This window comes from Acromyrmex echinatior, chromosome 14 (assembly GCF_024713525.1).
Source record: "Acromyrmex echinatior isolate Ae372 chromosome 14, ASM2471352v2, whole genome shotgun sequence".
NCBI lineage: Eukaryota > Metazoa > Arthropoda > Insecta > Hymenoptera > Formicidae > Acromyrmex > Acromyrmex echinatior.
In genome coordinates, this window is record NC_141865.1 from 6,779,114 (window position 1) to 6,801,485 (window position 22,372).

The 22,372-nt window shown below is 31.8% G+C and overlaps 1 protein-coding gene across 1 annotated transcript in view; it reads left to right on the top strand.

Moving 5' to 3' along the window:
- Window positions 1-20,258, top strand: part of Dora (zinc finger SWIM domain-containing dorado) — a gene marked incomplete at its 5' end in the record, with an annotated part of 69,317 nt that extends 49,059 nt beyond the window's left edge. Inside the window, 20 exons of the mRNA XM_011063614.2 lie at window positions 3,755-4,009; window positions 4,303-4,472; window positions 4,700-5,010; window positions 5,096-5,522; window positions 5,606-5,854; window positions 5,951-6,238; window positions 6,335-6,946; window positions 7,028-7,204; window positions 7,277-7,463; window positions 7,628-7,754; window positions 7,900-8,056; window positions 8,128-8,321; window positions 8,396-8,888; window positions 8,957-9,085; window positions 9,168-9,378; window positions 9,448-9,734; window positions 9,805-9,909; window positions 9,993-10,354; window positions 10,442-10,591; window positions 10,679-20,258. Of these exons, the coding sequence (XP_011061916.2) occupies window positions 3,755-4,009; window positions 4,303-4,472; window positions 4,700-5,010; window positions 5,096-5,522; window positions 5,606-5,854; window positions 5,951-6,238; window positions 6,335-6,946; window positions 7,028-7,204; window positions 7,277-7,463; window positions 7,628-7,754; window positions 7,900-8,056; window positions 8,128-8,321; window positions 8,396-8,888; window positions 8,957-9,085; window positions 9,168-9,378; window positions 9,448-9,734; window positions 9,805-9,909; window positions 9,993-10,354; window positions 10,442-10,591; window positions 10,679-10,745 (4,958 nt within the window). The remainder of the gene's footprint in view (window positions 1-3,754; window positions 4,010-4,302; window positions 4,473-4,699; window positions 5,011-5,095; window positions 5,523-5,605; window positions 5,855-5,950; window positions 6,239-6,334; window positions 6,947-7,027; window positions 7,205-7,276; window positions 7,464-7,627; window positions 7,755-7,899; window positions 8,057-8,127; window positions 8,322-8,395; window positions 8,889-8,956; window positions 9,086-9,167; window positions 9,379-9,447; window positions 9,735-9,804; window positions 9,910-9,992; window positions 10,355-10,441; window positions 10,592-10,678) is intronic.
- Window positions 20,259-22,372: the final 2,114 nt, after the last annotated feature.

Below are 22,372 nucleotides of genomic sequence, written 5' to 3' on the forward strand. Positions count from 1 at the left end.
GTATCCGTGAAACGCGGATCCGAATAGAGTTGAGACGATGAGAGCCTCGCATGCTCTCGACCCGGAGGAAATGACGTTACCATGCTGCGGCCTATTATTAATGGAAATTCAATTTCTATTGATTCAATTTCAATTTGATTGCTGAGCATCCGGTTTGCGGAAACCTGGAAACCGAGCATTGCTCGCGCACACGCGCTTCACAGATCCGCAGAAATATTTGCTTCCCATATCTGCCACTCACGCTCATCCCGTAAATGCATTTTAATAACACATCTCTATTGAAATAGATCCAGGCTATTGTTCCAGTCCGCACGATTTTTCTTGTCTCCGGGATATTCCAATTGCACCTATGAAAGTTCTCTAATCAATTGGGTGGAGCCTGAAAAATAACTAGCTGACGGAGAACATTGAAATCTTTTTTTTTTTTTTTAATCCATTTCTCATTTTGCCAACCGGAACAGCTTTATCTCTTCTATATTTTCTTCTACTGTTAGACATTAAAGGAGTAATGATAACTCAATATTTTTATTATTTTGTTATTTTTCATTAACATTATATTATATTTTTAACTTTTATTACCAATCTGTTTCCGTAATTAAATTGCTTTATTTTAAAATAAATAACATACGCATTTTAATGTATATTTGATACAAATAATGAACTAAATTTGAGTCAAATTGTAATTAAAATAACAATGTATTGATTGAGGAGCAGTGACGACCTACAGTAATGATTAAAAATTGGGTACAGTTCGACATGAATGATGAATTTAACAGTGACGGATTTTAATGTTACGACACGTATGAACGATTTTGCGAAATTAGATTGCGAACATTGCGATTCAATTGACATGAATTCGATAATGTTTCGCTCTTCGCGTTCGATCGATCAAATTCCGTGTAAAAAAAAAGTGACATGGTTACAGAGCAATGGAAATTTTTGCAAATTGTTGGCACTCGACGTTGTATCGGAGAGCTGGCGCGTCGGCCATCCGAGAGAATTTCCCGACGTGATGGCTACAGCTTTCGTTGAAGCTGAAGGAAATTACATTGCGCGGCAAAACCGCGAAGCTCGTTATAGTTCCCACACGGGAAAGACCCGGGAAGTAAAAGGCGAAAGGGGAAAAAATGCGGTACATTGCACTTTTCATTCATTTGAACGGGCACTCTTCCATCGGTATGACTCGTTAGAAATTTTCTGCGATAAGTCGCGCGTTTTTTCCATGCCGAATGATCGCGGCATGACACATAAACGCGTGTGCGAGTTTATGTAACGAATCGTCGCTGTGTATTGAGTTGGAACAAAAGTGTTACGAACTTCAAAATTCAAGCGGCTGTAACATTCGTTAAAAATGAACGAAATATAAATTTAAAAAATGAATTTTAAAGCTTAAAATCTCTACTTTTGAAAAGTCTTTTGAATTTCTATAAGTTTAGTAATTTTTACGTATAGAAAACTACGAGCTGAATAAAAAATGGTAAATTTTGTTCTCACTTTATTGTGTGTCGCATGTCTAAAAAAATCTTGCAAAAAATTTGACTTTCTAAAAACGTAAAAACTTAAAATTTCCTCACAAAATTATTTAAAAAAATGAGATTCCATTAAGATTTTTTTGTTACTGGGTTACCATATTAAATTAAATTAAAGGAACGATTTGACTTCGATTGTTCATAACTCCGATAAAAATTATCCGTAAAACAATTTAAAAAACAGATTCTTCATTTTCCAGAGTTCAAAGCTAAAACTTTGTTTTATTGAATGGTATAATTGCCAATTTAAAAAATAGCTATGTAAATGTGATACAAGTGAAGTATCGTTACGAATTTTTGTTCCAACCCAATACAAGCGTTCATTCATTCCATCCACCACCCGGTCGGCTATTTTCAGAACGACGAGAAGTGCTCTCTCACCCATTGCGTCTGTTCTGCGTAAGGTCGATCGCGAACGCACAGACAGTAATGCTTCTGGCGTCGCGTCTACCGCGAGAAAGTGAAGAGCCGCGTTTTCCACTATTGATTCGGTGATATTACTTTCCGGGACAGTAGGCACTCGATGCCATGCTCTTGTTTGAAACTCGAACTTGCGTCCCCGCTATCCAGCCGAAGATCGATAAAGCGCCGAACAACATCCTGCGAAAACTATCGCATGTGTCGGTCGCATTGGAAAAATTATACCACGATCATGTACATGTTGCATATAATCTGATTAGAAACAACATTTTTCGACGAGATTTAACCATGATAGAACGACCAAGGTTTTTATGAACCTCTCTTGTTATTTCTTTCTTTCTTCACATTGTTTTTATGCTATTTTTCTCCTGTACTCAAATTGTCTAAGCTCCTCATGTATCATCCTTTGTAATGTATCGTGAAAGTTGCGCAAATAAGAACGTCATTCATAAAAAGTTCTTACGAGATGGATGATAATGGTGATTAATGTCATCGATCGTAATTATCGTTAACGAACGGTTCCTTTTGGTATTAGTCGAGTTATTCCTGGCGCTTCTAAACTTAATTAAGCGTGGATTTCAATGAAAAAGCCCTCTCTCGAGCTCGTATTGCGAAACGAATCCACTTACTCCCATTGACTGCTTCAGCAATAGAACCGTTTGTAAAATAATTTGAAAGAGGATAAGCAATTAGAGAAATTAATATAAAAAAATAATATTAAAAATTAATATTAAAAAAGAAATTTATTGTTCTAACAATTTAAAAAAAAATGATGTTCCGTTAACTTAATCCTCCTTTAGCAGAACATCATTTTTTAAAAATCTGACAACAAATTTCTTTTTTTATATTATTAGGTGTTGGAATTAATTCGTAGCGTTTTACAAAGTATTTATAAGTTTTAAAAGTACTTTCATTAATGTATTTTTTAATGCTCATGTGAAATAAATAACATTCTTTCATTAAAAAACGCTACGAATTAATTCCAACACCTAATAATAAAAAAAATGTTAATTAGACTTGATTTTGCTCATTTAGTTAGTTCTACTAATTTGTAAAACGTAAATTTTAAATACATAGTGATGCAGTTGATGCACACAATGTGCTTCTTAATATAATTTTTTGACGAGAGATATTAAGAGAAACTACATATTATTTATTTTAATTTACTTTTATGTTTTTATGAATTTTTTCTTTGCAATAAAGATCAACAAATATGAATTATGATTTGTCGCAATTAAGAATACTTTATCTCGAGGTTATTTGTCTCCAAACGGAAAGAATTGCAGCCTGAAGCATGTATGTTTCTTGGAGATATGAGTGCATGCACGTATAAATAATTATCTCGTGTTTCGTTTCCAAGCATTTCCACGAACACCGTTAATATTCTAGAATCTTAGGAAGATTTTTATTTTCTCGAGCATTGATACCAAGTTTACCTTTTGGAAAAATCATACATGTTAGACACGCTAACTCGCAAATGGCGAGCTCATGAAATCGCGCTCGCTCGTTAAGAGCAGGAGACGATAATTAGAGAATATCGCTGTCGCGGCTAACTCGCGAACTATTTTTCTGCACGATCCTGGTGCGTGTCGTAATTATGAACGAAGACGGGAAAAGAGCATAATTATTCTCCAGCTGTGCAACAGTGAGCAAGCAAGCGTATACACGAATGAAAAGGCAGAGAGAAAGTTACATTTGTCACGAACGGTATAATTTGTTTTTGTAAACTTTTGAGTGAAGATGTTTTTTTTTTTTTTAACATTAATGCACGTCGTTATTACACACAATTTGCTATTTTGTTACAGATGGACAACAGACTGTGCCAACTCTTTGCGAACTTTCGGCACGATGCGTGGCGTCTCATATTCCCTTCGAGCTGGTGGAGCATTTCTATCCACCTGTACCGGAGCAACTTCAGCTGAGAATAGCCTTCTGGAGTTTTCCCGATAACGAAGAGGACATACGGCTTTATTCATGTCTCGCAAACGGTAGCGCTGATGAATTTCTCCGCGGCGAACATCTTTACCGCGCTAAGACCGTTAAGGAGCCTCTACAAATCGGTAAGATCAATCACTTTAAAGAAAATTTGTGAATAGGAAAGAAAGAAAAACTCGTTTTGTTAATATTCCAAAAATTGTTTAATATTGGTAAATATATGTAATTAATCTGACGATGATTGACGATGATCTCTGTAGAAAATTTAATGATATATTGAAACGAGAATTTGTGCGAAAATTAGCGGGCAGTGTTTTTCATTTTCGGAATTCCATAATAATACTGCTTTCTTTTAATTTTTATTTTAAATCAATTTTTTTTATTGATTGCCTTCAACATATGCACTATATTGTCACAGGATTTCATCTGAGTGCCAGTGTAAATCCGCAAACAAATGGGGTCAGAGCACAATTCAACGTTGCTGTAACATTTGATCGACGCAGAATTACATCATGTAATTGCACCTGCTCCTCAACGGCCTATTGGTGCGCGCACGTGGTAGCTGTTTGTCTGCACAGAATACACATGGTATGCGCATGTTAACTTTAGGAAGATCGGGCATCGGGCTAGAAGAATGGAGAAAAATGACGTTCAGTAAAATTCTTCACGTATTTTTTTTTATATTTTCTATACAATATACTACGTGTGATATGTAGTCACAAACGAAATATGCGTCTTCTCAGTCCTTTATTCAGTCTTTTTCCTAATTGATGTGAAAGGGAAGATTATTTTAATGTTACGCAACGTTCTTTCAGCCAACGCAAGTATGTCTGAGGGCGCCAGTTAGTGAATCTCTGTCACGATTACATCGGGAACAACTGCAGAAGTTCGCTCAATATCTCATCAGTGAATTACCTCAGCAGATTTTACCCACAGCCCAGCGACTCCTGGACGAATTACTCTCAACACAGCCAAGTGCTATTAACAGTTATTGCGGAGCTCCCGATCCAACTGCCGGAGCATCCGCTTACGATCAAACCTCCTGGTACTTAGATGAGAAGACGTTACACGATAACATCAAGAAAATTCTCATCAAATTTTGCGTGCCGGCTCCCATAGTCTTCAGGTGAACAGCAGCGCTCTAATAGACCAGCTGGCGCCTTCGCCGCGATAACCATTTAACATAATTCATTCCGCGATGTCCTTTTCAGCGATGTTAATTATTTGAGCACCACCGCACCTCCAGCCGCTTCTGAATGGGCATCATTGCTGCGACCATTGAGAGGTCGCGAGCCAGAGGGAATGTGGAATCTCCTTTCCATCGTGCGCGAAATGTTCAAGAGAAATGACCGTAATGCCATTCCTCTGCTGGAAATCATCACGGAAGAGTGCATGGCATGCGAGCAGATTCTTGTTTGGTGGTTCAACACTAAAGTTGCCTTACTGAACGGCACCGGATATGGTAGCAAGCATAATATGAACAGTAACGTGCACGCTTCTCAGCACGCGTGCTCGTCCCTATGCGATGAGATTGTAGTTCTGTGGCGATTGGCTGCGTTAAATCCTGGTCTATCACCATCAGAGCGTGAAATGTTGCATGCTCAATTTATGGCTTGGCACTTGAAGATCATAGATAAAGTGAGCATCGCATATCTCACATTCCTTTTTCTTCTTCCTTTAACAAAGTTAAGTTTAATAACGACTTTAATTGCGTGTTTCAGGTCGCCAAGTGTCGTGGCAGTTCCGTGCCGCACAACTCGCACAATAGAAGTAACAGTTCACAGAAAGATTCCCTGAAACATGATCTCGCAGTCTTTACCGGATTCAAATCAGCGCTCGAAGCTTGTTATCTTGATTGGGATGAATATATCTTACCGGGAATTACATATACAGTCGAGAATAATCCTATGTACCACTGTCCTTTTACGTGTTTTCGGCATGCCGGAGATACAAGGACGGAGGTAAATCAGGTTAGTATCTTAAGCCGCTTTTGCAACAGTTTATAATGATTTATCACCATATTTCATTAAGGAAATATTAAGGAATGATAAACGCGTATTTTTTAGGTAAATTCTAGTTCAGCGGTATTGAATTATCAACCACCAATGTCGCATCATCACGGTCGACGATCGTTGAATGTTGGTCTTGTCGAGTTCAGCTACTTAGACAGACGACGGTTGAATCCGCGTGAATTCCCATTGTGTTCGAGAGGTGGAGGTGGCGATGGAAATCGTAGCAGCGTTAGCTCCGAAGGTTTCTGTGAGAATGACACCGACATTCCTGATATATCTGAGTCTCAGGTCCTTAGACAAGGTTGTGCTCAACTAAATAATTGCGGCGATACCGATTCGCAGGTTACTTTTTCATTATTTCTTCATTTGCACTCGAGTTTATTACATTAGTATTAGTTCTATTTTTCTTAAAATTATATTATGACAATGCATTATTAGGAAGGGGCTGGTAGCGAGTCATCTTCCAACAGTAACGTTAGTATGAAGAACGCTCAAGGCTCGGACAAGCATCGCTCAAACGCCTCGTCCGAGACACATAGTGATAGTAGTGATAGTAGTAATAACAAACCTGCCTGCGAGAACGCGAAGTGCAGTAGGACGAATATTGTGGAGTGCCGTGATAAATTGCGTGTTGTGCCCAAAGGGGTCAGTGGTAAAAACGAGCAAGAATCCGATCAAGAAAAGGAAGCTGGGAGACCATTCAAGGATGAAAGCTCCTCATCTAGTAGTGACAGTCCTTCTGGTGATGAGTACAATGTTTACTACTATGATCCAAAAGCTGTGACCAATAATAGTAGCCTGCCGAATAAATATGCCAAAAGCAATATACATACCGCTACTACTCAAGATGCCAGTGTAGTTCTAAATAATTTAAAGAAAACGGAAGATCCATGGGACATTTTATTCGCGCGGGCAGAGGGACTTTATGCTCATGGTCATACGAGAGAAGCATGTATTATTGGGGTACAGTTAGCTGAGGAACTTTTAGCCAATCCTCCCGATCTTGTAATCGAAGGACTGCCAGTGCCAGTTAAGAACAAACGGAAGAGGGTATATTCTTTTAAAGATAGAAATTATTCGCTAGATTAAAATAAATATTATGTTAAATAAATGTTTAACTTGACGTTATAGCAACATGTGAATCCAGCATCTCATCAGGTAACGTGTCTCGCATCGGCGACTTTAGCAAAATGTGGATTCCTATGTACAGTACTTGCTGAGAATCCAGAATATCATAATTTGGCGTTTCGCGTGGGTCTTTTTGGTTTGGAAATGGCTAGGCCACCGGCTAACACAAAGCCTTTGGAAGTAAATAAAACAATGAAATAAATGTAGTTTTTTGTCGTTCGTAAAATTAATGATTATGTTTAATTTAACTAGGTTAAATTGGCTCATCAAGAAAGCGAATTGGTAGTTTTGCTAAAAAGAATTCCCTTGGGACCGACTGAATTAGCTATGATAAAACAAAGAGCCGAACAATTGAGAGATGGAGTTATGAGATCAAGAGGACATGCGCTCTTACCCATCATGTTGGCTAGTTTTATTTATGATGCGCTCGATGTACCAAGTATGAAATATTTTCTTAATAATATGTATCTTAAATATTTTATTTTATAAAAATGCATTTTATTCTTCCATGAACAAATATCTAATCGAATCATATTTATATTTATATGGAAAAGAAAATATTTCTTTGTCAAACAGAGAATAGAAATATAAAATATTTCACAGGAGTGAAACTACCTGCAGAAATTGATCCAAATCTTGGATTTGATGCCGCCGTGGCTGTCTTGGGATTGAAGGCGAACGTAAGTGAGGCAGATCATCCTCTTCTTTGTGAAGGAACTCGCAGGCAAAGGTAACATTCATATTTTATCATATGTATAATATATATAATATTCATACATTATATATTATATACGTGTATATGTTTACGTGTATATACAATATTAATATATAATATTAATATTAATAACAGCATGTACAATTTTTTTTATTTTCAGAGGAGATTTAGCTATTACTTTACTCGTACATTACAAAGATGATCCGGTAAAATTGGCTAGGATAATGGATAAGTTGCTGGATCGAGATGTTCATCAACTTATCAAATCACCTATTCTTAGTAGTTATTATACTGCTAATCCTCCCACAAAGAGTGAAGTAAGAATCTAAGATATTTTCTGCAATACTAGGTACTACAAAATTTACACATAACGTTTCCCGAATTTTAGATGACACGATTTGTTCACGATGAAGAACGTTCATCTCCTTTAGCTGGGACTGATAATGGTGGTGAAAACATTATTGGTGCTAACAGTAGACCTCATAGTAGTACGAGCGCAGAATTAGACGGTGGTATAAATGCATTACCTATACAACCGCAAATTGTGCAGCTACCGGTGCCTATTAGAACTAAAGAAACACGGTATGTTTTTAAAAAATATGCAATATAATATATATTATGTGCGGCAATTTGTATTTTTTATTTTGGTCGTCTAGGTATAAGAGCAAAAGGCTATATCCATCTATTCCAAATCAACCATCAGAAGCAAGCGCACACTTCATGTGCGAATTGGCAAAGACGGTTTTATCGAAGGCTGGTGGTACCAGTTCTACTTCATTATTCACTCAACCATCAACTAGTCAAAATCATCATGGTCCCCATAGAGCACTTCATATGTGTGCTTTTCAACTCGGATTATATGCCCTTGGTCTCCATAATTGCGTTAGTCCGAATTGGCTCAGTCGTACATACTCAAGCCACGTGTCCTGGATAACCGGCCAAGCAATGGAAATCGGAGCTCCAGCGATTTGGTTCCTTATTGACAGTTGGGAAGGACATTTGACTCCGCCTGAAGCTGTCAGTATAGCTGATAAGTCTTCGAGAGGTAGCGATCCAAATATGGTTAGGGCAGCAGCGGAACTTGCTTTATCTTGCCTACCGCACGCGCATGCTCTTAATCCTAATGAAATTCAGAGAGCTATATCTCAGGTATGTATAATGTAATCAGATATACTATTTATAAATAAATAATTATTAAATCTTTTATTTTCTTACAGTGCAAGGAACAGAGCGAGGCTATGTTGGAGAAAGCTTGTATCACGGTAGAGAATACTGCAAAAGGAGGTGGTGTTTATCCAGAGGTGCTGTTCCAAGTGGCAAAATATTGGTACGAGTTATATCTTCGGGTAAGTTTGAATAAAATAAATCGTTACTTGGTAATGTGAGTCAATTAATTTAATAAACATTTCTTTATATTTTTGTTTTTAGCAAACTCCCGGTGGAGATCAGCAAGATGAGATTTCTCATGATCCTCTACAATTAGATCTCAATGGAGTATTACTAGTTGATCCAGGACCTTCTGTGGACCTGTCGAATACTCAAATGATGCCTGGTCCGGCGCAGACAGTTGTCGTTACCAGCACGCAACCACCTCCTCAACATTATACTCATCCAACAATTACAACTTTGGCGCCTCTAGGTAAACTAGATCTCTTTTTTTCTTAGAATTATCATTGAATTTTTTAAATATTATCTTATAATGTTCCAGGTGTTGGCATGCCGTACGCTGTGGGCCCATATAGCTTTGTACATCCTCATCATTCTATTGCGACATTTAGCGGTCCGATGCCTTCGCATAGAGTCACTTTACCACCCGCACCACACATGCAAATGTATCATCCATTTCCACATCATCCTGGACATCCTCAACATCCACCACATCCACATCATCCATCTCCGGCCGCTCCACCTCCACCTGGACCGTATTACACACCGCAACCTCCTCCACCCACGCCGGGAACGCGCCATTTATATACGATGCAGCAACCTATACCTGTAAGCATTATTCTACTGCTTATTTTTAATTGCAATATGTACTATAAATATAATTTTTTATTTTATTTAGGTCCAGGCAGGAGTAGCAGGTCCACTTCCTGGACAAAACAGCTTACCTGGACCCACGTTAGTTCAGACACAATCTATGATATCAACTGTGAGAGCTCAACCTCCGGTAATTTCTAACAATATAGTACATATGTATGATAATGTAATGTATATAGCCTTAAATAAAAATACTTGATTTTTTCGTCTCAGGTTCATAGACAAAGTCAGACATTTAATCAACAACGGACTCTCGTTTCTGCATACCGTGTAGGTATGCTTGCGTTAGAAACTTTGGCTCGCAGAGTGCATGATGATCGGCCTCAAGCCAAATACGCACGAAATCCACCCTATGGAGAGGATGTTAAATTCTTGCTGAGAGTTGCGAAACGACTTGGTTCACATTATATGCATCAGTTGTGCATCTGTGCTGTAAATAGTATTGTGAGTCCTTTTGTTCTTCATCATGTTGCCCTGGAAGCAGCTCAATATCTTGCTAGAAACAATCCGGCGCTCATCATACAGCACTTGAGGTCTGCCTTATTAGCTCCGCTAGTGCATAAATGCCAACAGATGTTAGTATTACTTTTTATGATATAAAAAGAAATAAAAGATGATTACAAATCTCGAGTCAGTGTCAAATAATAACTTGTGCATTTTAGGTATATTCAGTGTATGCATCAAAAACTGTATCATTTAACAGCTACTGATTATGAAGAATTTGCCAATATTGTTTGTGCAGCAAGGGCTGCTTTTCAAATCAATCCTGAAGGAAATACTCAGTTTAAGGAATGGTTACAGTCCATCAAAAGGTAAATCCAAGTACAAAAAATTTTATAATATATAGATGTGACATAAATAAAGCTATAAGAAATTAACGATATTCATTTTCTATACAGATCTCAGTCTTGTAATAAGGATCTATGGGCGCAGATCAACGCAGCGTTACAACAGACCGGTAAATGACACAGGACGGAGCCAGGCGTGACGTGGCTCACTTCCCTTCATCCTCACCCTCAACCATCCCTGCCGCCTCCACCACCGACAACAACTCTCGTATTACAGCATCAACATCCCTGTCACCCCCATCCACAGAGCGTCGTATGCGTTCACGGGCTGGCTACAGTCAATAAACTCGCTTGGGATAAAATCTCCATACCATGCATTATTGAGGAACCAGCGGCACATCAATTACCGCCACCTCCTCAACACCAAATAACCGGACTACCGGGACCATCTGCATGGCAAGAACCAATCGACAACCGTGGTTCTCAGGGGATTAATAACAGAGACGAGCGGGATTTATCTCAAGTTTAGTTAATATATCTAGAAACGCGTGAGTAGTTGATGAAGATTGATCAAGATGATCAATTGAAGAAAATATATGAATTCAGATAGGTTTAATATGAATAGGTGAAAACAGCTTAATATGAAACTGCTAAGTATAAGTTTGTGTGTTAAGTTTTACTTATATGCATTATTGCTCGCATGGTAAGATTTACATAGAAACGAAACGTTCAGTGCACTGATTTATATAAGAATCATCTGCATAAAGTGTGTGTGATATGTGTACATTATACTAACGGCCATGAATCAAAATTCATGTTCTGACTTTGAGTCATATCGGATATGCGAGCGAGTCATAAAGTACGCGTAATATTTCTTTATATTAAGATAAATTAAATCTGGGTAAATGGAAATAAGCTTAATAAATTTAGAAGATCCGCTTTTTATATTTTCGTTTTTCTTATGGATAAATGCAGTATATGATTGCCATTATTTTTTTTTAATTAAATATATTATATATAATATATAATTAAATCTGTTGGAAAAATGTTTTAATTAAATCTGTTGCTTTTAATTTTATTTATTATTATATCTGAATTTGATACTACTAATTAATATCAATAAAATATTCATAGATTGAATATTATTTATATAGGTATATACATATGTATATATATATTAAGTGTGAAAAGAATAGATATATAAATAATACAAATAAACGAAAAAAGCTTCATTCGATTTTAAAGCAGAAATCTTAATACCTAATAATATTTTTACATAAATTTTTTTTATATATCTTTCAGTTCGTGTAAACTGCGCACTGATTATTTGTCGGTCTTGACAAAAAGTTCTGAAGCTGAAATAGTAATATCACAAATTAAATTTATAATAATTAAATTTATAATCATTAAAAAATTGTCAATTATCTTCATTATTCAACAATTTAATAATAATGATGCTGAGAAATATTTTAAGCTATAGCAAAAAAATATATTGCGAAAAATACTATCCGAGGTAGGGTGACATTATTAGAATTTGATCGAATAAGGCTCTTTTCCTTATTTGTACTTTTCGCTTATTTATAATTTATACACATACAATATAAATAGTAACAATATAAACGTTACATATATATATATATATATATATATATATATATATATACACGCATGTATAACAATTATATTAACATATGTTTAAAAAATTTATAAAACATTTAATTGTTAAAATATTTATAAATGCATAAAATATTATATATTCTTATACATAACACTGATTAATATTTACATTAAAATTTTAGAATTTTCTTATAATAATTAAGTACAAAATGCTGATTTTATATTATGAATATAAAGTCAGTATTTTATTAAAAATTATTGTGTAAGATAATTTACTTTAATGCATTCTATAGTATATATGATATTTAGAAATATTATAATAGAACTATTTGATAACTATTATAAATTATTGCTTACTACTAATAAGATCTACATAGAGATGATGAAGCATTGAGTGCACTGATCTATGGAAGTATTTGCATAAAATGACATACAAATTAAAGTTTATGTTTCGATTTTAAATCATCATATTTCTTAAATTAAATACTTTTTAATATTATTAAAATGTAAATTCTATTCTGTGCATATATTCGTGAAATTCATAAAGTTATATTATTTACTAAGCATTTATCAAAGTACATAATTATGAGAACCATCAATATAATAAATCTCATAAAATTATTGCGTGTAAAACAGAAAAAGGAAAAAAATATCAGTTTACAAAAAACATAATTATTAATAAATAATTATTACATTAATTTATAATATAATACATAATTTAATTATATAATTTGGAAGGTAAATATTGAGAAGGTAATGAGATTTTATTGACGACGTAAATTAGGTTCAATTAGTTTAAGTGTCAGACGATTATGAAATACTTCTGTGTAGCATTTTTTGTTGATTTGCAATTTCAAATTGCATTTAAAGAAAAAATTTCTATCATAATTTCAGAAATATGTGAGATTGATATACGTTATTTTTCTTAACAATCTTAATTTTAATATCTTTAAATAACTACATATACTATTTCATATATATAAATGTAGATAATAGAATTTCAAATTTTTAATATATTATTGATTTATTTTTTTGTGAATTATACGAACCATATAAAATTGAAACTATCAAATGCATGCTAAAAGCATTCAATCTATACTAATATATTGAGACATTTACTATATAGAGAAAAAAGACATCAAAATTAAGATTTTGTTCTTTATTATTATACAGAATCACTTCGCGTGTCTTTTTATATAAAGTGATATATTTTTATCCTATAATTATATATGAAAACATGAATTTTGCAATGGAATATGTAAAGTTTAATTTTTGAATTATGATAGAAACAACAATTAGTTTATTTATATACGCTCTCTTCCATAAAATGATATATTCTTCATCTTAATGTACGAACAAAAATATATATTAATATATAAAAGTTTCTTATATATAAGAGTTTCTTATATATAAGAAACTTTTATCACTTATTTGGCAAATAGCGAATAAAGAATAAAAGAATTGACAAGCTTTCAAGTACTTAGTCAATGATATAAACAATCAGCTGATGACAAAAGCATAAAAGGACACATTTTGCGTCCTACGTCATTTTATTTCATTTAACATTCAAATATTGAACGATGTAAGAAATATATAAATTATGAAAATGTAAAAAATGTGAATCCAAGTTACGACGCTGAAAATAATTAAATAACTAATCTACAAAAGCATCTTTTGCATAAAGAAACACATTTTTCGTCCTACTGTAATGCACGAAGAAATATTTAAAGTGATGTTATTCTGTCTGATTTGACTTTCATGATGAAAACTGGTTAACTGATTTACAAAAGTATTTTTTGCAGTAAGTGACATATTTATCTGCTTATAAAGTGACGTATTTTCATCCTATATATGCACGAAGAAATACGTAAAGTAACCTAAATCTTTTTTTTTTTGGAAGTATGATGACGAAAACATCTTTTGCATAAAGTGATACATTTTTCGCCTCATGCTAACACATGAAGAAGTATGCAGAATGATGAAAATTGTACAGTTAGTTTCAATTTAATAAGAAAGATTAGCTGATCTATAAAAGCATCTTTTGCATAAAGAAACACATTTTTCGTCCTACTGTAATGCACGAAGAAATATTTAAAGTGATGTTTTGGCTACCATTTTGACTTTTCATGATGAAAATTGGTTAACTGATTTACAAAAGTATTTTTTGCAGTAAGTGACATATTTATCTGCTTATAAAGTGACGTATTTTCATCCTATATATGCACGAAGAAATACGTAAAGTAACCTAAATCTTTTTTTTTTTGGAAGTATGATGACGAAAACATCTTTTGCATAAAGTGATACATTTTTCGCCTCATGCTAACACATGAAGAAGTATGCAAAATGATGAAAATTGTACAGTCAGTTTCAATTTAACGATAAGAAAGATTAGCTGATCTATGAAAGCATCTTTTGCATAAAGAAACACATTTTTTGTCCTACTGTAATGCACGAAGAAATATTTAAAGTGATGTTTTATCTATCGTTTTGACTTTTCGTGATGAAAATTGGTTAACTGATTTACAAAAGTATTTTTTGCAATAAGTGACATATTTAACTGCTTATAAAGTGACGTATTTTCATCCTACATACGCACGAAGAAATACGTAAAGTAATCTAAATCTTTTTTTTTTTTTTGAAAGTATGATGACGAAAGCATCTTTTGCATAAAGTGATACATTTTTCGCCTCATGCTAACACATGAAGAAGTATGCAGAATGATGAAAATTGTACAGTTAGTTTCAATTTAATAAGAAAGATTAGCTGATCTATAAAAGCATCTTTTGCATAAAGAAACACATTTTTCGTCCTACTGTAATGCACGAAGAAATATTTAAAGTGATGTTTTGGCTACCATTTTGACTTTTCATGATGAAAATTGGTTAACTGATTTACAAAAGTATTTTTTGCAGTAAGTGACATATTTATCTGCTTATAAAGTGACGTATTTTCATCCTATATATGCACGAAGAAATACGTAAAGTAACCTAAATCTTTTTTTTTTTGGAAGTATGATGACGAAAACATCTTTTGCATAAAGTGATACATTTTTCGCCTCATGCTAACACATGAAGAAGTATGCAGAATGATGAAAATTGTACAGTTAGTTTCAATTTAATAAGAAAGATTAGCTGATCTATAAAAGCATCTTTTGCATAAAGAAACACATTTTTCGTCCTACTGTAATGCACGAAGAAATATTTAAAGTGATGTTATAGTGATCATTTTGACTTTTCATGATGAAAATTGGTTAACTGATTTACAAAAGTATTTTTTGCAGTAAGTGACATATTTATCTGCTTATAAAGTGACGTATTTTCATCCTATATGCGCACGAAGAAATACGTAAAGTAATTTAAATCTTTTTTTTTTTTGGAAGTTTGATGACGAAAGCATCTTTTGCATAAAGTGATACATTTTTCGCCTCATGCTAACACATGAAGAAGTATGCAAAATGATGAAAATTGTACAGTCAGTTTCAATTTAACGATAAGAAAGATTAGCTGATCTATGAAAGCATCTTTTGCATAAAGAAACACATTTTTTGTCCTACTGTAATGCACGAAGAAATATTTAAAGTGATGTTTTATCTATCGTTTTGACTTTTCGTGATGAAATTTGGTTAACTGATTTACAAAAGTATTTTTTGCAATAAGTGACATATTTAACTGCTTATAAAGTGACGTATTTTCATCCTACATACGCACGAAGAAATACGTAAAGTAATCTAAATCTTTTTTTTTTTTTGAAAGTATGATGACGAAAGCATCTTTTGCATAAAGTGATACATTTTTCGCCTCATGCTAACACATGAAGAAGTATGCAGAATGATGAAAATTGTACAGTTAGTTTCAATTTAATAAGAAAGATTAGCTGATCTATAAAAGCATCTTTTGCATAAAGAAACACATTTTTCGTCCTACTGTAATGCACGAAGAAATATTTAAAGTGATGTTTTGGCTACCATTTTGACTTTTCATGATGAAAATTGGTTAACTGATTTACAAAAGTATTTTTTGCAGTAAGTGACATATTTATCTGCTTATAAAGTGACGTATTTTCATCCTATATGCGCACGAAGAAATACGTAAAGTAATCTAAATCTTTTTTTTTTGGAAGTTTGATGACGAAAGCATCTTTTGCATAAAGTGATACATTTTTCGCCTCATGCTAACACATGAAGAAGTATCCAGAATGATGAAAATTGTACAGTCAGTTTCAATTTAACGATAAGAAAGATTAGCTGATCTATAAAAGCATCTTTTGCATAAAGAAACACATTTTTCGTCCTACTGTAATGCACGAAGAAATATTTAAAGTGATGTTTTGGCTACCATTTTGACTTTTCATGATGAAAATTGGTTAACTGATTTACAAAAGTATTTTTTGCAGTAAGTGACATATTTATCTGCTTATAAAGTGACGTATTTTCATCCTATATGCGCACGAAGAAATACGTAAAGTAATCTAAATCTTTTTTTTTTTGGAAGTTTGATGACGAAAGCATCTTTTGCATAAAGTGATACATTTTTCGCTAACACATGAAGAAGTATCCAGAATGATGAAAATTGTACAGTCAGTTTCAATTTAACGATAAGAAAGATTAGCTGATCTATGAAAGCATCTTTTGCATAAAGAAACACATTTTTCGTCCTACTGTAATGCACGAAGAAATATTTAAAGTGATGTTTTGGCTACCGTTTTGACTTTTCATGATGAAAATTGGTTAACTGATTTACAAAAGTATTTTTTGCAGTAAGTGACATATTTATCTGCTTATAAAGTGACGTATTTTCATCCTATATGCGCACGAAGAAATACGTAAAGTAATCTAAATCTTTTTTTTTTTGGAAGTTTGATGACGAAAGCATCTTTTGCATAAAGTGATACATTTTTCGCTAACACATGAAGAAGTATCCAGAATGATGAAAATTGTACAGTCAGTTTCAATTTAACGATAAGAAAGATTAGCTGATCTATGAAAGCATCTTTTGCATAAAGAAACACATTTTTCGTCCTACTGTAATGCACGAAGAAATATTTAAAGTGATGTTTTGTCTACCGTTTTGACTTTTCATGATGAAAATTTATTAACTGATTTACAAAAGTATTTTTTACAATAAGTGACATATTTAACTGCTTATAAAGTGACATATTTTCATCCTATATGCGCACGAAGAAATACGTAAAGTAATCTAAATCTTTTTTTTTTGGAAGTACGATGACGAAAGCATCTTTTGCATAAAGTGATACATTTTTCGCCTCATGCTAACACATGAAGAAGTATGCAGAATGATGAAAATTGTACAGTCAGTTTCAATTTAACGATAAGAAAGATTAGCTGATCTATGAAAGCATCTTTTGCATAAAGAAACACATTTTTCGTCCTATTGTAATGCACGAAGAAATATTTAAAGTGATGTTATTTTTGCCCTTTTTTGATTTTCCATGATGAAAACTGATTAACTGATTTACAAAAGTATTTTTTGCAGTGAGTGACATATTTAATTGCTTATAAAGTGACGTATTTGCATCCTATATACGCACGTAAAGAAATATGTAAAGTAATCTAAATCTTTTTTTTTTTTAAGTATGATGACGAAAGCATCTTTTGCATAAAGTGATACATTTTTCGCCTCATGCTAATATATGAAGAAGTACGCAGAATGATTAAAATTGTCAGTTTCAATTTAACGATAAGAAAGATTAGCTGATCTATAAAAGCATCTTTTGCATAAAGAAACACATTTTTCGTCCTACTGTAATGCACGAAGAAATATTTAAAGTGATGTTATTTTCGCCTCTTTTGACTCTCTATGATGAAAACTGGTTAACTGATTTACAAAAGTATTTTTTGCAGTAAGTGACATATTTAACTGCTTATAAAGTGACGTATTTGCATCCTATATACGCACGTAAAGAAATATGTAAAGTAATCTAAATCTTTTTTTTTTTTTGAATTATGATGACGAAAGCATCTTTTGCATAAAGTGATACATTTTTCGCCTCATGCTAACACATGAAGAAGTATCCAGAATGATGAAAATTGTACAGTCAGTTTCAATTTAACGATAAGAAAGATTAGCTGATCTATAAAAGCATCTTTTGCATAAAGAAACACATTTTTCGTCCTACTGTAATGCACGAAGAAATATTTAAAGTGATGTTATTTTCGCCTCTTTTGACTCTCTATGATGAAAACTGGTTAACTGATTTACAAAAGTATTTTTTGCAGAAACACATTTTTCGTCCTACTGTAATGCACGAAGAAATATTTAAAGTGATGTTATTTTCGCAACTTTTGACTCTCTATGATGAAAACTGGTTAACTGATTTACAAAAGTATTTTTTGCAGTAAGTGACATATTTAACTGCTTATAAAGTGACGTATTTGCATCCTATATACGCACGTAAAGAAATATGTAAAGTAATCTAAATCTTTTTTTTTTTTTAAGTATGATGACGAAAGCATCTTTTGCATAAAGTGATACATTTTTCGCCTCATGCTAACACATGAAGAAGTATGCAGAATGATGAAAATTGTACAGTCAGTTTCAATTTAACGATAAGAAAGATTAGCTGATCTATAAAAGCATCTTTTGCATAAAGAAACACATTTTTCATCCTACTGTAATGCACGAAGAAATATTTAAAGTGATGTTATTTTCGCAGCTTTTGACTCTCTATGATGAAAACTGGTTAACTGATTTACAAAAGTATTTTTTGCAGTACGAGACATATTTATCTTATAATTTGACGTATTTACATTCTATATACGCACGAAGAAATACGAAAAGTAGTCTAAATCTTTTTTTTTGAAGTATGATGACGAAAGCATCTTTTGCATAAAGTGATATAAATATATCATGTTAATATAATAGTGTTACCCTAATGTTAATATAATAGTATATTAACTCATGTGTCATATGCGGAAATTATTAAATCTGAAGAATTTTCTGGTTATATGTATATAAAATATTAATATTTATCACTGCGCGTAAAATATTTATTTATATGGGATATGCAGAATTTCCGAATATATTGAATTGTTTCTTCAAATAACTTTACGTTTTTTTTTTTGTTATATGATTAGAGAGAAAATTGCGAATAAAAGAAAACGGAATAATCAAAGTAAAGGGAAAGCTTATCTTTATCTCAGACCGTTGGAGCAAAATCTTAAATTGTTATGAGTTTTCGCAATATAATATGTATATATCAAAGATATATTATGCCAAAGATGCTTTCAAAATCAATTAATTGTCAAATTAATTTGTAAGATAACAAAAATATTAATTCGTCATCTTATATGTATATTTTTAAGTTCGATGATTACACGATATCGAAATCTAAATCTATCGAACGCAAAATATTTTTATTGGAAATAAACATGAAAAACACATACGGTATAACTTACATATAAAGGAGGCATTACAATACAAGCAAAAGTATTAATGAAAAATGTGCAAAATATTCAAAATATTTTAAATATTAATTCAATATATTAATAAATTTTGTTGCAACGCGATTATTAATCAGATTGGATCTAATTGATTAAATATTATTATCGAAATAGACATCCACTATGATTTTAACGATCAAATAATTTTATCGATTTTCTTGTTAATGATTGTATTAAGTTTAAGATTTTGTTAATGGTCAGAATGTATGGTGAAACACATTTGAATTAAATTTCGAAGAAAAAAATGTGATAAATACAGTAATAATAATCATGACATCAAAGTTATCAAGAAAAAGCCATTAAGAATTTATTATCAATTTAAAACTTATTACGAAAATATAATCTGTATAAATAAATAAGCAAGAAAATTCGATATATGAAATACTATTTATATTAAATTTTAAATAAAGGAGCAGTTTGCCACATGTTGAGAAACTATTTTGATGTAAATCTTTTTCTAAAAAAGAAAAATAATGCAATATTTTGTGTTGAATTTTAAATATGTCTATGTGTAATACCTTTATTGGATATTTACTGATGCTTAAGTTTATTTTTATTTTTATTTTTATTTTTTTTTATATTAAAAAAGATTATAAAGAAAAGTAGAAAAAAAAAGTTGAAAGAAAAGAAAAGAGGATAATATACATAATTTATATCACAAATTTAATTTATATTTGAAAATTAATTTTAAATGCATAACTTTAATTAATTTTTAAGTATAATTTATAGTAAATTATGTTTAATACTATATAACACTAAAATTAAAAGTATGTAACATGATACTATTTAAATAAAAAAGTGCTGAGAATTTTTATCGGCAAAAACATATAAATTAGCTTATATTAAAAATGAATAATTAAATTAATTTAATGTATTATATGTATATATATATATATTATATATATATATATATATATATATAATACATTAAATTTATTTAATTATTCATTTTTATCTTAGTAATTAAAAGCAGAAAAAGTGGCTTGTTAATTAAAGAATTCAGAGATAAAATGAGGTAGAGTGGTGTCGAAAGTTTTTTGTTCTTAAATTTTTTAACAGAAGGGAAAGGTAGAGAAAGAAAGTCAAATAAAATTTTTGTATATAATTCTATTTATCAGTTTTTTTTCTTGATTTATCATTGATATCTTTTTTTTTTACCTGTTTTGATACACTTAAACGTGGTTTGCATTTTATCTATTTTACGTTTGAATAATTTGATTTTTATGATTTGCATTTTTATGTATCTTATGTACGAACTTATGTTTTGACTGATTTATCTTTTTACGATGCTACTTTTTCTGCAAGTGAAATGACAGTGGTGTGCTTTTTTATATGTATTTTTACATTTTATATATTTTATAAATGTGTACATATAATATGCATTATCGCGTCCATGAGACTCGTTTGAGCAATTTTACTCGCATTATTTATATTCATATGAAAAAGTTTAGAAGGTAAACACTTCAACGAAGTAATAATTGAACGCGTCATAAGCATACACGTATCGAGTGACGACTACAAATCTTTCGAAATTCAGCTGTTGCTTCTTAAAAATCAATTTATTGACAAATATTCTTTTTCTGTTATCGCTCAATAATTTTTTTTGTATGTATTAGCTTCTTATACACAGACACAAACGAATCTTCAGGGACGTTATTATATACAAGATTATACATTAAATATATTAGATATTAATGTATATAGTATATGCATTATATATCTTATATTGTATTGTGTATTATAAATTATATATTATATCTTAATGTATATATTATATATTATTTATCAGATACTATATATAAATATGTGTACAATATATATATATAAATATATACATATATCTACATATATGTATATATAAAAGTCATGAGTAGAGATTAATATAAGTGGACTTTATTATACATTGAATAGGTAAGAGAAGTATCAAAAATGCACGGAATCATTTCTTTACCGAATGTTACGAACACATTTAATGGTAAAGTTCAATAAGAAATTTTATTCGTATTTCGTGAAAATATATAATAAAAGCGATATTTTATTTGAACCCCTAATTATTATGTTTTATATAACGTAAGATATACGAATTGCAAAATTAATGATGGCAATTTTATACTGCATACTTACAACTTTTTCTTTTAAAAGGGAAAAAAAGATAGATGGGAAGAAAGGAAAAGAATAGAAAAAAACTGTATGTGTGAAAATGAGGATTGCCTAAAGATAGAATTATAAGAAATAAAGATGTATTTTATACTTTATTAAATTTGTTTATAAAACAACGTTAATTTGAATTCGAAAAAGATTTCTAAATTTTTATCGACGTAATACATATAAATTAGATTAAGTAATACACTAAGCCCTTAGATATATGTGAATGAATAATCTTCAATACATTCTATAGAAAATAAGTTTTTATGTGAATTCTGTTGGATGCAGTAATGCGCAGAATAAAATGACAATTTAGGTTACAAAAATACATAAAATGCATGCATAGTAGATAAATAACTGTATTAGTCAGATATAATGTATTGGCAGAAAAACGGGACAGAAGACCGAATGCGAAAAATCAAATCTAATTAAAAACTTTCTTTAGCGTATTGCCTTATAAGCGAATAGGCAGCATTCAAAATGTGTACCGAATGCGAGAATGAATATTACTGACTGTTCGTTCGTTCGATGTAGATGATTTTTACGTTGTATCAAAGTAATGTATAACAAGTTTTGACCTGCAT